At 42.8% G+C, this 15,961-nt stretch overlaps 1 protein-coding gene and 1 long non-coding RNA gene across 2 annotated transcripts in view; one reads left to right on the forward strand and one right to left on the reverse strand.

The window, feature by feature from the left end:
• Positions 1–14,398, forward strand: part of LOC109024394 (uncharacterized) — a 34,539-nt gene extending 20,141 nt beyond the window's left edge. The window contains exon 3 of the long non-coding RNA XR_008674564.2: positions 14,330–14,398. This is a non-coding gene — a long non-coding RNA (uncharacterized lncRNA). The remainder of the gene's footprint in view (positions 1–14,329) is intronic.
• Positions 1,859–4,170, reverse strand: SLPI (secretory leukocyte peptidase inhibitor). Its single transcript, XM_004062224.5, has 4 exons — positions 4,065–4,170; positions 3,195–3,353; positions 2,622–2,771; positions 1,859–2,039 (listed from the first exon to the last, which is right to left on the reverse strand). Exons 1-4 carry the CDS (start codon positions 4,147–4,149, stop codon positions 2,035–2,037), a joined length of 399 nt encoding a protein of 132 aa, XP_004062272.4. The 5' UTR covers positions 4,150–4,170; the 3' UTR covers positions 1,859–2,034.
• Positions 14,399–15,961: the final 1,563 nt, after the last annotated feature.

The following is a 15,961-nucleotide window of genomic DNA, read 5'->3' on the forward strand; positions in this document are numbered from 1 at the left end:
TGATACCAAAACTAAATAAGGCCACGTGGACACACACATGCACACACACACCAAAAAACTACAGGCCAATATTCCTGATGAACATAGATACAAAAATCCTCAATAAAATACTAGCAAACTGAACCCAACAAGACATTAAAAAGATAATACACTATAATCAAGTAGGATTTATTCCAGGGATGAAGAATGTGTTTCAACATATATAAATCATTTATGAATGTTTTAAATAGACGTGATACATCACATCAACAGAATGAAGGACAAAAAATCCATATGATTATCTCAATAGATGCAGAAAAATCATTTGGTAAAATTCAATATCCCTTCATGATAAGGACTCTCAATAAAGTAGGTATAGAAGAAAAGTATCTCAGGCCATATAGACAAACCCACAGCTAACATCATACTGAACTGGAACAAGAAAAGCATGCCAACTCTCACTGCTCTTATTCAACTTAATATTAGAAGTCATAGAGCAATTAGGAAAGAGAAGGAAATAAAAGCCTTTCGAATTGGAAAAGAAGTCTAATTATCCCTCTTTGCAGATAACATAATTATATCTACAGAAGAACTTTTAGACTCCGCAAATAAACTCTTAGAACCAATCAATGAATTCAGTAAATATGCAGGATACGGTATCAACATACAAAAATCAGTAGCATTTCTATACAGCCCTACAGGGCTTAGTGGGTGTTCTCCCTGTGTGCAGAGACAAGAGATTGTAATAAAGACACAAGACCAAGAGATAAAGAGAAAGCAGCTGGGCCCAGGGGACCACTACCATCAAGATGCGGAGACCGGTAGTGGTGGCTGTGTCTTTAGCTTTGCAAGCTTTTTAGTTTGAGGTAGACCCACTTGTCTATTTTTGCTTTTTTTGCCTGTCAGCCCTGCTTTCTTTTCCCTGTCACAGGTGTCACTCCCCAGGACACTCCCCAGCAAACCCCCTGTTCACAAACATTTGCCTCTGGGACTGTTTTCCAGAAAACCTGACCTAAGGAAGATTATAAAAGTTTATCATTATCCAAAAATTGGAGAAGAAGAGTAGAAAAAAAATAGTACTGTCACTTTTTCAGGATGTGTTCTGTATGTAACCCAGGAGTTTATCTCATTTCAAGGCTAGGTCTCCTCCCCCTGCAAGGTGCTATTTGGGGCACACTCCTAGTGGCGTATTTCCCTGAGCCTAGGTTCCTCAGTCTGGAATAACCCTTGCTGGAGGTGAGAAAAGTATGTAGCAGAATGGTCCAGTGAGGTTTGGGGCATTCCAAGTCTTTCAAAATAATCGACAGTGGGCACTGACGTAACATGGTTAGTCTTTTTGGGACTCCATTTGCTGTGAGTTGCAGAAAATCTTCTTAATTTTTCTGAGTGTCCAGAGAGTGTTGGTTGGATTAGACAACAGACAGACAAACCTACAACACATCAAGTGTGAAAACCAATATATATATCGTAACACATACAGAGGTGAACACAGGAATCTGCCCCAGCAGTTCTGTATGGCTTTAGATGAAAACCCCCTGGATTAAAATAGCTTAACTGTTGGCAGGGTCTCTTATGCATAAACTCGTCTCAGGAAAGTTTTTCACCTGCAGTTGACAATCCTGCCAGAGGCAGTAAAATTGAGGTTTCTGATTCTTCATGTTATTGTACATCCCTAATCCCATTGAAATTTAGGAGATAGAATCACTTGTCCCAAATCACAGAGTCAGCACTTTCAGACTCATGATATAAATTCAAGTCCCCCCAGTCCCTAAGCCTCTTCCTCCCACTACGTATCCATAGGAAGGAGGCCTCATATCTAGATCTTCCCTCATAGCTTCCCACTCCACTCATACCCCCAGTGAATCACAGAAGCAGGATGTACAAAGAGAAATAGGCTCGTTTATTTATTCATTGATCAACTGGCACTTCTTGAAAGCCTGCTGTGTGCCAAGCCTTTCCCCAAAGGAGGATATCAGTGGTGGAGCCAAGTCTGGAGGTGGAAAGGACCTGGACCACACAGAGCAGGACTCCAGAGCCTCCTCCATATGGCAGGAATCAAGCTGTGAGAGAAAATCAGATAAGAGCTTCAGCATAGAAACCAGCCAAATCATATCCACATCCTTCCTCCTGCCCAAGGATCCTCCTGAGATAGAGAAAATAGCAAGATAGCGCTATAGTTGAGAGAGACTTAGTGTCAGGAGACAAGTCTCGTTTTCACCGTAAAACTCTAAACTCAAAGCATTGAACTGGATAATCCTCAAACTCCACTGATCCTTTGTGATTTAACCTCAGAAAACATGATGGAAACAACCTGAATAATAAATTCTTAGTGCACATAGTGCTTTGCAGAGCACTTTCAATCTCATTATGTACATTTTACCGATAAAGAAACTGAGACTCAGAAAGACACTTGCCCAGGACCCCCACCCAGAGACACTAGAATAGAAACAAAGCCACAGGCGATCCTATGGAAATCCTGGCGCTGAGACCTGGAGAACAGTTCTCTTGAAGGACAAGGGAGTCAGACAGAGGCTGTGCTTGGAGTAGGGTTCAGGAGTCCCCCTGCCCATATGCCTGGGCCTCCAGAGGGTTGAGGCTGAGAGGGCTGGAGGGAGCTCAGTGTGCCCTCGCCCCCTGCTTACCTTTCACAGGGGAAACGCAGGATTTCCCACACATGCCCATGCAACACTTCAAGTTACGCTTGCACTGGCCATCCATCTCACAGAAATTGGGGGGGTTAAGCATCAAACATTGGCCATAAGCCACTGGGCACTTCCCAGGCTTCCTCCTTGCTGGGTGAGAGTGAGGCTACCGGTCAGAGGCCTTGTACTTTACACAACTCCTCCCATCCCCACTTTTTAGAGTGAGCCCCTGCTCCAGCTTCAGCAGGGGGGATCATCCCCTCCCCACCTCTATCACCACCACCTTCTCCCTAACGCACCCCCCAAACATAGCACCTGGCTCTCCTAGAACTTCAGGCCCCCCATTGATGCAGGTGGCCAGCCGCCCAGTGCTGACTAGGTGGGAGGCTTCCAACTACCTGGCTATCTAAATGCCCGCTGCTTCACCAGCTGCTGGCTACCTTCCTGCTTAGGGCAGTGTGACTCACTGACTGATTGACAAGGAGGCCTGGCAGGACCCATCACCCAGTCCCATCCCCCTAATGCTGTGTCCCCAGGCTCACTCCTCTCTACCCAGTTCCCCGACCTGCTTACTTGGGTTTGGGGTGTCAACAGGATCCAGGCATTTGATGCCACAAGTGTCAGGACAACATCTCTTCTTCCCTGGACACTGCCAGTCACTCTGGCACTCAGGTTTCTTGTATCTAAGGCACTGGGCAGATTTCTTAGGAGGACAGACTCCAGCTTTGAAGGCTTTTGAAGAGAAAGTCAAGAGGTCAGGAGGAGGCTGGGCACTGAGGACCCATCATGCCTCCTGAACAAAGCACCACTTTTGAGGGGGAGAGACCCTTACCTCAGTAGCTGTCCACAAAGCCCAAAGGGTCATGCCTGCCTGATCTCCAGGTGGATTGATGGGCTTGATTAAATTAGACAAATGGACAGGGGACGTTTCACACCCCAGAAAAGGGCAGCAGGCTTCTAGTCAAGACCTCCCACCCAAGAGCAAAACAAGGCTACACAAAGGCAGAGAGGAAGGCTGGGAGTGATGGAGATGGAGAGAGATAAACAAAGATAAATAGAACCAGTGTGAGAGAAGTTGAGAGCTAAAGCCCAAGGCAGAAGCACGGAGACAAAATAGCAGAAGCAAAGACACAAGGAAGCAGAGTCAGAAACTAATGATTTCAGAGTCGCAGACAGGTGAAGAAGAAGGCAGAGTATGAGAGAGAGAGAGAGAGAGAGAGTGGGACCTGGGCTGACAGCATGGCTGCATAGAGGAAGCATTTCCAGAAGCTCAAACTGTCACACAAACCTTGGAGCTCAGCCAGACATGTATTCCACCCTCAGGGAGGTCTCCTGAAACTAAGCTGAGGGATCAGAGCCTACAGAAGGGGACACACCCACACCACAAGGAGACCCCACCTCTGACCCTGCAGCCCAGATTAGACCAGAGTGACTCCAACTTACACTTTCCAGAGCCTTCCACAGCCCAAGGTGCCAGAGTTCCCAGGGCAAGCAGCACCAGGAAGGGGAAGAGGCTGCTGGACTTCATGGTGAAGGCAGGAGTGACTCTGATGGCCAATGCCAAACCTCACTATTTATTCTTTCACCAGTGGGTGTGGCCCCACCAGAATTCTTTCGGCCTCTCCCAGCTACTATTGCATAAGCAGGAAGCGTAGCCAGAGACCAGAAATCCTGACACCAAGGAGATTGTTTATCTTTCCTATGTCAGGTAAGGCTATGAGGCCAACACAGCAACTATCAGAAAAGAAAGGGAAGAGATTGGCCTGGCAGGTTGGTTGATTAAAGAGGCCATCTCACTGTCCATCTGAGCCCTAAATATCACAAGATCACAGGCCATTAGCCTTATAGGTGGAGAGAGGGAAGAAGTGGTCAATTGCAAAGGTGCTACCCAGACCTGGAACTAAAACGAGACACAGACTCTCTGCTGAGACTTTGTGCAATACATCCTATTCTCACATTACTAATTCTGATTCTCACGTTACTGGACTCTCAGGCATTGCGAAACTCTGCTGATTACTCAATGCAGTTTCTTTCTCAAAAGTTCAGCTCGTTCAACCAACTGATACTTAGTTCCCTGAAATATTTACAGCGTTATATCCCCAGTGCCTGTTCTGTGCCTGACACAGGAAAAGCACTCACAAATGAAAGCTGAAGAAGAGCTCTGCTCTCAGCAAATCTCTTCGGAGCTCAGTTGTCTCAGCTGTGAAATGAAATGATACTAACAAGTCAGCCCTTCTCAGAGGGTTATGAAATTAAGGGCATGAAGGGACTCTGAATGAAAAGAACAAATGAATAGTATCCCTTCCCACTAAAGAGAATTGAAATGAATCTGAGATAAAGGGGGAAAGCAGCTCATCAGTCACTGTAATCGACATTTAGCTGTGAGATAATTTGAGATCTTAGAGGATTGCTTCCTAAAATTCCCCAAAATCCCTTACAGATCTCACATGACAGCAAAAAATTAAACCCATTCTATATGCTACCCAGTCTGCATAGATTGCTTCTAATTATAAAGAGAGTGATCATTATCTCTAAAATTCAGCCCATAGCTGAGTGTAGGGTCGCACACTTGCTGTCTCAGCTGCCCAGGAGGCTGAGGTGCATGGATTCCTTGAGAGTAGGAGTTTGAGACCAGCCCTGGCCACATATTGAGACCCCATCTCTACAAAACAATGTAAAAAATTAGCCAGGCATGATGACGTACGTATGCATGTAGTCCCAGCTACTTGGGAGACTGAGCCAGGAGGATCGCTTTAGCCCAGGAGTTTGAGGCTGCAGTGAGCCATGATTGTGCCACTGCATTCCAGCTTGGGGGACAGAGCGATACCCTGTCTTAAAAAAATAAAATAAAATAAAATTCAACCAAAGCGCATCTGGCTACAAACTCCAAGCTCTTGACTCATTATCTTCATGCTTGGAATTCTCCCATTCATTCCTAAGGTGAAGGTTTGTGGAACTTTCCACAGACATGAAAGACCCACTCATTGTCAAGTAGCGATGGCCCCACATGAAGTATTTAAGTATTCCACAACCAAACAGGCAACTGGCAGCAGATCCCTTTATACAAAAGTCACTCCATGGTTTAAATTTTGGTGGATCAGAAGACTTGGACATAATCAATCAATCATCAGTCAAATTTTGGTGGAAAAAGAAAAGGAAGAAAATTAATATGCACAAGGTAACTAATATGAGCCAGGTGCATTCACTCCTAGTTGGAGTACTTAGTAGGGTAGGTAAGAAAGAAATGGAGGATATGATTTTCACCAATGGGTAATGACACTCTCAGGTCAAGATTTTTGTTCTCACTTCCACCACCCAGGGGATAATTTGATTTCTCTTACAGAGTTCCTGTTCTCTCTCTCTCTCTCTCTCTCTCTGTTTGTTCCTATTTTCCTCAGTGCCACACTCAAGAAATTATCTGGAGTTTTCTAAATATTTATTTCTTAAAGAATGAAAAGGGGCTGGGCACGGTGGCTTATGCTTGTAATCCTAGCACTTTGGGAAACCAAGGTGGGCAGATCACTTGAGGTCAGGAGTTCAAGAGCAGCCTGGCCAACATGGTGAAACCCTATCTCCACTAAAAATACAAAAATTAGCCAGGCATGGTGGCACACACCTGTAATCCCAGCTACTCAGGAGGCTGAGGCAGGAGAATCACTTGAACCCTGGAGGTAGAGGTTGCAGTGAGCTGAGATTGTACCATTGCATTCTAGCCTAGGCAACAAAGTGAGACTCCGTCTCAAAAAAAATAAATAAATAAAAGGAAAATGCTACAGCTTAAGATTTTTTTTTTAATCTGTGATTGACTGATTGCTCAATCTGTGATTGACTGATTAGAGCCAACTCCTTTCTCATCGGAAAAGAGCCCTGTGCCCAATTAGCAATGTCTTCCATGGGTGTCATAGGAAGATAATAGTATATAATCATTATTATCTTTGACATAATTGGTTCTAAATCTTTACATCATAGAATGTTAAGACTAAAAAGAGGACTTCAAGGGTTTTCTAGATCAGCAAACTACAGTCCGTGGACCAAATCCACCTAGTTACCTGTTTTTATAAAGTTTTATTGGCACATAGCCATACATCCATTAATTTATGTATTGTCTAAGGCTATCTTTCCACTACAATGGCAACAGGGACCTAAAATATTTACTGCACAGCCTAAAATACTTATCGTCTGGTCCTTTACAGAAAATGCTAACCCCTAGACCAAACCCACAGCTTGCATAAAAGAGACTGAATCCCTTAGAAGAAGATCCAGGCCCAAAGCTTCATAGCGGATTAATGACACGCACAAGATTGAGCTTTTCTAAAACAGGTTACTCACATGCTGATCCCCAGAACCTGTCTGGTGGAGGACACTTCCGCTCCTAACCAAATCTTAACCTGAGATTGACTCATTCAATCTATCTCAAGGCTGGGAGCGGTGGCTCACTCCTGTGATCCCAGAACTTTGGGAGACTGAGGTGGGTGGATCACTTGAGGTCAGGAGTTTGAGACCAGCCTGGCCAACATGGTGAAATCCCATCTCTACTAAAAATACAAAAATTAGCCGGGCATGGTGGTGTGTGCCTGTAATACTCAGGAGGCTGAAGCAGGAGAATCACTTCAACCTGGGAGGCAGAGTTGCAGTTAGCGGAGATCATGCCACTGGGCTACAAGAGTGACACTCTGTCTCAAAAAAAAAAAATCTATTTCACACACCCTTTATTGCCTTCTACCTAAATCCTATAGATTCCTTCATTCATTTATACAATCCATTCACACAAAAGTTATTTAACATTTCTTACCACATGTCAGGTATTGCACTAGGCCTAGGGCTACAGAAAAGAGCACGCACACGGAGTCGACACCACATGGTTGTTAAGAACCTGAACTTCAAAGTCAGACTTACAGGTTGGAAGCAAATCACTGAACCTCTTTGAACTTCAGCTACCTCCACTGAAAAATGAGAGTGTTGCTGCCTCTGGAGTCGTACAGTTGTTGTGAGGAGTATTTGGAAAGCACTCAGCAAACTGTCTGGTCCCCTCAGTACAGTACACATTGTTTTTATTACCGGCGTGTCCCTGCACACATTAAGCGCACAGGGAGCTGTCAGTCTTTAACTAAATAGCTTAGTCCTTGGGTCTGGACCCATCTGGCTCTGTCCCATTAAATGTTCGACAAAACATGGTCTTATTTCTTGACAAAATAGACCTGATTGGGCCTATTGGTAGGTAGATAGATAGACAGATAGACAGATCTTAACTGACAGATAGATATAGATAGATGATAGATAGATAGATAGATAGATAGATAGATAGATAGATAGATGATAGATAGATAGATAGATAGCCAGATAATCAACTATTGGTTCTGTTTCTCTGGAAAACCCTGGCTGATGGAACCTGCTTGCCTCTGCACTTCCCAATGCCATTTATTAAAGTTGGTTACATCATTACTTGTGAGGCTGCATCATCCTTTATGCCTTCTCTGAATACTGGCTTCCAATTACTGTCTCAAATGTTGTTAGTGTGGCCGCTTGTCCCTGACTACCAGGGTGCTGGTGACAGGGGGACCCTGGCAGCTGGTGGGTCCTGCACACACCAAGTAGCGGGACAGGGACCCTGCGCACCTCTGGGAGTCTGCACTCTCCCTGTGAGTATCCACATACTTGTGGAGGAGCAACAGTAAATAATTTTTTTAACACCATGGCAGATCTAGAGAGAAACTGCCAAAGAAAGTTAAAAAATTAATTTTAGTACCGTTAACACTTTTTTTCCTGCTTTTGAACAAGCAGCTCCACATTTGCACTTTGTATTGAGTCTTGTAAATTATGTAGCCAGCCCTGGAGGGGCTCAGGGTTGAAGTGAGAGGAGCATCTCATTTGCACAAGAAATGTCTCTGCCTAATCCATTATGGCTCAACACTGACCCGAGAGAGCATAGGTCAATCAGAGGCAAAAAAAAAAAAAAAAAAAAAAAAAGAGACATCAACTGAAAAGCCCCTTTGGAGTTGCACAGAGATGGCCTGGAAAGCCCTGAGGAAGAGACAGGAGCAGCCACAGGCTCCTGCCAGGAGCCATCCAAGGCGGCAGGATGACTGCCCTAGATTCTAGCAATGGGGGAAGGAGTACAGAGTGAGAAGCACCCCCTTGGACTAGAACCCATGCAGTTCTCAGTCCAAGCTGGGATTCTCTGCCCCATGGCACCATTGATCCTGGCTGGCTTCAGGCACTCCAGGGGAACATAGACAATTTTGAGGAAGACACCCCAAAGCACAGAGCGCCCTGAAGTGTGAGGTGCAGGGAAGGAGCCCCGTTGCTCAGGTCTAAGGGAGAATGTGTTTCGGGTCGCCCCATTCTGATAGCAGATGCCAGCTTCGCCCTTAACTAAAAGTCACTGTGTTCTTACCTAAAATTCACTATGTTTCCAAGTCTCAAAACCAAAAAACAACACAGAACAAAAAACTCTTTCAGAATCTGGCAGACAACCAGGTTTTCACAGCTCATTCCTGTGTGAATAAGGCAGCAACTACCTTTCCCTCGGCCTCAGTTCCTCTCCCTGTCCCAAGACGGTAACTGTGACTGTAAGAAACAGCTTCATCCTGCTTCCTCTGAGGCCATGAGCTCACCCCAAGAGCCTCAGCCAATTTTCTGACTTTCATAGTTGCCTTTATAACTTAGCTTAAAATATTGTCTTAAACAAAATACATAAAACATTCAATAATGACCAAATGGGAATGGAGACGCAGAGCCAGGGAGTATGGAGACGTAGTAGGTGTGGTGGGGAGAGTATTGGGGAAAAAAAAAACCCCGAGCTGAGACAGGAAGAATAGATGAGAAAGAGATGACTGCAAGGGAGGTGGGGTCATTTAAATCACCTCTGGAGGTGTCATCCACAGGTGGTGGATGTGGCAACTGGATCTCCCTTGACCTTTCAGAGAAACAGATGGCTTAGCCACTCCTTATCATTTTCCCACCCAAGAAAGTTTGAATTCTGCAATGTTTGTACTTCCTCCCCTACTGCTCATCATAGTCCTAATAAAATCTGGAAATATGAACTGTCCTTTTAGGCCCACAAGTGAATGGGTGAAGGGCAGTAAAGCAGAATCTGGGCAAGGGTGAAAAACATCCACCATCAGAGAATTAGCAGGAGAAATTAACCAACAACGGTGGATCTCAGGTATCTTCCTACTTATTACCATGCAAGAGATGGTTGGTGTACAGATCAGGGCTCTGCACTTCATTCCTTCAAAAACTGCATGTCTGTCTCCCTAGAGGAAGGGATCCAGTTAACCTAAGGTTAAAGAAACAAAGTCTGTGGTATGTCATGAGGAAACGCTTTAGGGACCTGGTAAAACAAAAAGAAAAACAGTGCTCGGCATTAAGAAACTGCCGTCATGACTACCCATGGAAGAAAACCGGGAAAAGAAAAACTGGATTATTAAACTGTGGAACAGAGCTATAAGCAGCTTGGGAAAAGATGTCCCCTAATCACTAGAATCCATCTCCTTTGATTTAGCATGTTTTATTACATTTAAGCATCACACAAAACTTGGTAGATACTAATGTCAAGTCAGTTTACAGATGAGAAAAAGTGAGTCTCAGAGAAACGTTCCTGTTGCAGATCAGGAGATGGTAGGGTCTTGGATGGACATGGCAGACGATGCCTGGTTGATCATTACTGTGGGGAAGTTTGGTGTCCAAGCCTGGGGTCAGTGGAGAGCACCACTGTGAGGACACCTCTGTGGCCCAAACAGAGAAGAGTGCCAGAAAGACCGTGAAAGACTCACACTTGATAGCATCACTTCTGGCCTCCGGGGCCCTGTGGTCAGCTAGAGAGGCATGACGATGATACTGGACTCAGGACACTGGGCTGGAATCCCAGCTCTGTCCAATTTGATGTAGAACCTTCCTTACTCTGGGCCTCAGTTTCCCTATTTGTAAGATCAGTGCATTGGAACAGATGCTCTTTAGAGGCCCCAAGTCTTAGATTCTAGCTGGGTTTTTACTTTATAGAGGACTCTCAGGACCCAGAGAGCCAACCTTCCTGAAGAAAAAGCCTAGGAATAGACACCATGCATGATCCCGAACTTCACAGTGGACCAAGCACCTTTATATCCCATTTTAAAGAAAAGGAAATGGAACCTCAGAGAGTAAGCCCACTTGCCCAAGATGACACAGCAAGTCAGAGGTACAGTAAGATTCAAACCCAAGTCTTCAGAATTCAGCCACATACTGCTTCATTATGGTCCCTCCAAGACTTCTTTAGTCCTAAACCCAGAGTTGGAGATGCCTGGGATAGTAGCACTGTCCAGATAATCCTTCGGTGGAAAGTTAAAAAAATGATCTTAAAGATGCAAGAAGTGAGAGTGCTGAATAAACCAAGGAGAATAGGTGCTATTTTCAGGTGCAATTTGAGCAAGGGCTCAAACTATAGCTCCCACAAGATTCTCTCCACGACACTTCTCTTCATGTTGGCTTCATTCTTGGTCAGGCTCCCTCTTAGCATTTATAATATGGCTGTGGCATCTCCTCCCGGCTTCCCAAATTCATGTCTAGTAAGGGCTTTTTCTGGGCAACTCAACTAACTAGGAGTGGCTAGAATTAAATCTTTAAACCAATGATTGGGACCAGGGAACTGGGATGTACCGATTGGTTAAGCCAAGGCCACAATACTCATCACCATGTGAACTCCCCAAATCCAGTGGAATTTTCAGAGTGGGAGAGGGAATGATTCTCCTGGGGTAAATTAGGATATAGCTACCAGCAGAAGGGTGAAAGGATGCTCAGTGGTAAAAATAGCAGTGAGTGTTCTCTAAAGTATACCCCTTTTGGTTACTGAAATCTACATAACTGTAAAGTTTTTCAAATACTTTCTAAACCAACATCTACATAAAATGCACTCAACCTCTCTCCCAAAGAAAGACAACAAAATGTCTCTCTGGGTACTATATTCATCTCCAGTTCTGCAATGTGGGTGAAAGCAGTTCTGTCAGTTAAATTTATAGTCTTCACAGATTAAGTTTAATAAGCTTAAGTAAATTTAACCACTTCAAATGCACCCAATATAGAATGGTAGATTGAGGGCGGAATGACTGCAATAAAAAGTCCTATTTGCAAAAGGGAAACATAGGAAGATATATACAAATTGTCACTGGCCCGTAATACGGATTGTATATCCTGTAAGACAGGGATGTGAGGACTTCCTACCTAATGTTGGAGTGATTTCCTTACTCAATAAATCTGAAGAATCCAGTTCTGCTGTCTGGGAGCCTCTCCTTTGCCTGTCACCTTCCATGGCTACATCTCAGAGGAGTATTGCAGAGGATGCCCTTTTGTTGGGGAAGGAAGGGCATCTGCACCTTTTCAAGAATTCACTTTATATAGGTGCAGCAGGACGTGGGGATCGACATGAGCAATGAGCAATCAGTGGCCATTATGAGGCTTGGTTTTCATGTTTAGTTGGCTCCTGGTCCATTTGCTTCATATAAAAGCATGAACTAGTAACTATTGTCAGAAATCCTGCCGAGTCATGTTTGCCTTTTATTTATTCTGCTTTACTCCAAATATGCACTTTTAGTCTGAAGATGCATGTCTTAATTTAATTCTAAAAGAAAAAGTCCTTTCTTTATCTCTTTGAATATTACTTCTGTGCCATTCTCTCCACTCTCTTTCTGGAACTTCCACTGGATATTTACTAGACCTTCTATTTTTATTATTGTTGTTTTGCCTTTCTCTTATATTTTTCTCTTCATCTCTCTGTGCTGGGCTCTGGGTGAATTTCTCAGTACTGGCTAAAAATTCACCAAGTTTTCTTTCAGCTGCATCCAGTCTAAACTCTATTTTATCTAATGTTTTTCCAACTTTTATTTTAGGTTCAAGGGTACATGTGCAGCTTGTTAACATGGGTAAATTGCATGTTAATATTTGGTGTACAGATAACTTTGTCACCCAGGTAATCAGCATAATACCCAATAGGTACTCTTTCAGTCCTAACCCTCCTCCAACCCTTCACTCTCAAGTAAGCCCCAATGCCTATTATTCTCTTCTTTGTGTCCACATGTATTCAGTGTTTAGCTCACACTTATAAGTGAGATGATGTGATACTCTGTTTTTGGTTTTTCTGTTGCTGCTTTAATTCACTTAGGATAATGGCCTCCAGCTCCATCCATGTTGCTACAAAGGACATTATTTCATTCTTTCTTATGCCTGCATAGTATTCCATGGTGTTTATGTATCACAGTTTCTTTATCCAGTCCACCATTGATGGGCATCTAGATTAATTCCATGTCTTTGCTATTTTGAATACTGCTGCAGTGAATATATGCACGCATGTGTCTTCATGGTAGAACAATTTCTATTCGTTTGGGTATATATCTAGTAATGAGATTGCTGGGTCGAATGCTAGTTCTATCTAGTAAGTAATGAATTTTTATTTCAATAATCATTTATTTCCAGTATTTCTACTTGTTTTTTTTTTATATGTTCATCTGGTAAATCTAAATAATGTACAGTTGTCTGCCACTTTTTTACCAAATTAGGCAGGACAACCCTTAGGCCAATCATTAGGTATCTGCATTCTCTGAAAATTCAGCCTCATTGCTTGTTTTAAAAGACATAGAAAGAGACTTAGCATCAATAAACAATAAGCACCTAACCATAGCTCTATTGTTTGATGTTGTTTTTCCTCCCATGAACATAAATCAAATTATCAATCAGCGATGCCTCTATGTGCATTTATGTTTAAGGTCTTCCTCAACTAGACAGCTAACCAAGGTCATCCCCTACAAAATAAGACATACAAGTTATAAATTGGTGCATGCTGGAAAGGAAAGAAATTAGCATGATTTGCAAACCTAGAGTGTGCCTTAAGATTTTCCCATAGAAAATGGAGGCAATTATATCTCTATTCTGGTGTCTGTAATCCTAGCACTTTGGGAGGCCAAGGCGGGAGGATCGTTTGAGCCCAGGATTTCAAGACCAGCCTGGGCAAAATGGCGAGACCCCATCTCTAAAGAAAAATAAAAGAAAAAAATAAAAATTTAAAAGAAAAAAAATCACTTGTGGAGACAGGGCAAGGAGAAGCTGAGAAAGGAATAAAAACATCGGAGGGGCAGCATGTCCAGTCATCCCTGTTGGTCTAAGAGCAGCAATGCACTTCAAGGGAGAGGCTGGGTGTCCACCTCCTTCTTTTACCAGAAGGCTTGAATTCCCTTGGCTCGAATTTTGCCATTTGTGCAGGTTGGATTCTTCTTAGCAATTCTGGAGAGACTGAGAAAGGTGGTTGCCCTCAGAAAAAAACAGTACAAAGAAAAGTTAGAGAACTCATGGATGGGGAGAGCTGGGATCTGGGGCAACAGCAGCAAATGTCTGAACCAGAAGTAGAAGCCAAGAAAATTCAATGGTGGCAGGAGCATTCGAAACCTCCCCTCCCAAGAAATGATTTGTGACAGTGTCGGATTGAAGACCAAGATGTTTCTCACATTTTTCCCTCACGGGCTGGCATATCTCCCCAAAGGGAGACATCCGTTTACTCAAGGACCAACAAAAAAGAAGCCATGGCTTGTCACTGAGGAAGTGGTGTGGGCCTTGATAAGACATATTAAAAAAAGAACATGGCCTCTGTGGCGGTTGAACATGTGTTTGCTTTGTAATTGTTCATTAAATCTTACTCTTATTTTATGTGCTTTTCCTAATGCATGTTTTGTTTTACAATTTTAAAGTGTTGGGAGAAAGAATGAGTATTGGAAATTAGGCAATTGTCAGCAATGCTGGAACCTACAGGGGAGGCCAAGAGGAGAAAGAAAAATGACCTATCAAACTCTAGAACAAGGAGGATGCAGACCCCAAATTCTACAGCCTGGACAAACATCTCCCAAATTATCCTATATCCTTTCGCTTGATCTCGGTGACATTCATTAAAAGATCACAGACTTTGGAATCAGACTGACCAGCCTTTAAATCCTGTCTTTCCCACTTAATAAATATGTTCCCTTTGATAATTCTGATACTTATGGCTAATAATTACTGAGCATCTTTTTTATGCCGGGCACTGTGTTAAGGCTTTGCATGCTTTTTCACATTTAAACCTAGAACAATGAATAAAGCAGGTACTACAGTATCCAATTTTACAAACAGGAAAAATAAGGCTCAGAGTCGGCCTCCTATACAAGGTGACAGGAGGAAGGAATGCTCTGGGTGAATTTGATAGGGGCTGTCTAAGGAATAATGCTTCTTACCCAGGCCTGAAGAGCAGCCATGATTCCCTGTGCCCAAAGCTGGGGTAAGGAGAGAGAACCACTGAGGGTCAACTCTTCAGTTCATGCAATTGATGTGCCTGCTGTACAGATGGTGCGTGAGCTCCAGATAGAAGCATCAGTTAGCATAAACTGTCTCTGGTGTCATCTTGATTAAAAATAGGACAATCTCCAATTTTATAAACACATTTTTAAAGTTGTATTTTCCACATTTAAGTCGTTAATCCATCTGGAATTTATTTTTGTGAAAGGTTTAAGTAGAGACTTTGTTTGATTTTTTTTCCAATTTGGAATGCCAATTGTTCCCTATATCATTGATCCCCCTATTGATCATAAAACTGTATTAATTTTGTACCAGTTTTCATATGTGAATGGATGCACTCTACTAGGTTTTCTTACTCAATTTGTTCACTCCCAGACCAATACCATACTCCTTTAATTTGCATCTATATTTTTTATAACCTGGTGCTTCGCAGTAGAAGTCTTTTCTGTTTTACTAGTTTAGAATTGTTTTGGCTATCCCTGTGCTTTTACTCTACCATGTAAACTTTAGGGTCAGTTTGACAGGGTCCTTAAAAACTCTGTTGAATTTTTATTATGTTTGCATCCATGCTATAAATTACCTAGAAGAGCCAAAATATTTACCATAGTAAGTCTTCCCAAGTATAAAAAAATAAGTCTCACTCTATTTATTCAAGGCCTCTTCAAGTCTTTTAATAAAATTTTATTTTCATCATATAATTTTTGCAAGTTTTTCCTTGGTTCATTTCCAGGTAATCATAAATTTTATGGCTGTTGTGAATAGTTTACCCATTGATTCTCTTGGATTTCATCCTGAGACAATCATATCATTTGTAAACACTCACAATTTTATCTCTCCCTTTCCAATCCTTATACCTCTTTATTTTTATGTCCAATTTTATTGCATTGGCCTAAGATCACTAATATGAGATTGACTGAAAATGGAGATGGGAGAAATTCTGCCCTTGTACCTGTCTTTAAGGATGCCATTTCTAAAGTGTCATCACTGAGTATATTTGCTGCGACTGTTGGTAAATACCTTTTACCAGATTAGTTATGTTCACTTTTGTTCCTGGT

Source organism: Gorilla gorilla, chromosome 21, assembly GCF_029281585.2.
Source record: "Gorilla gorilla gorilla isolate KB3781 chromosome 21, NHGRI_mGorGor1-v2.1_pri, whole genome shotgun sequence".
In the NCBI taxonomy this organism is placed as follows: domain Eukaryota; kingdom Metazoa; phylum Chordata; class Mammalia; order Primates; family Hominidae; genus Gorilla; species Gorilla gorilla.

Coding starts and splice junctions, on each gene's coding strand:
- SLPI (XM_004062224.5), bottom strand. CDS start 4,149: ATGAAGTCCAGCAGCCTCTTCCCCTTCCTGGTGCTGCTTGCCCTGGGA. Junction 3,354..4,064: donor TGTGGAAGGCTCTGGAAAGT/GTAAGTTGGAGT, acceptor TCTCTTCAAAAG/CCTTCAAAGCTGGAGTCTGT. Junction 2,772..3,194: donor TGTTGACACCCCAAACCCAA/GTAAGCAGGTCG, acceptor ACTCTCACCCAG/CAAGGAGGAAGCCTGGGAAG.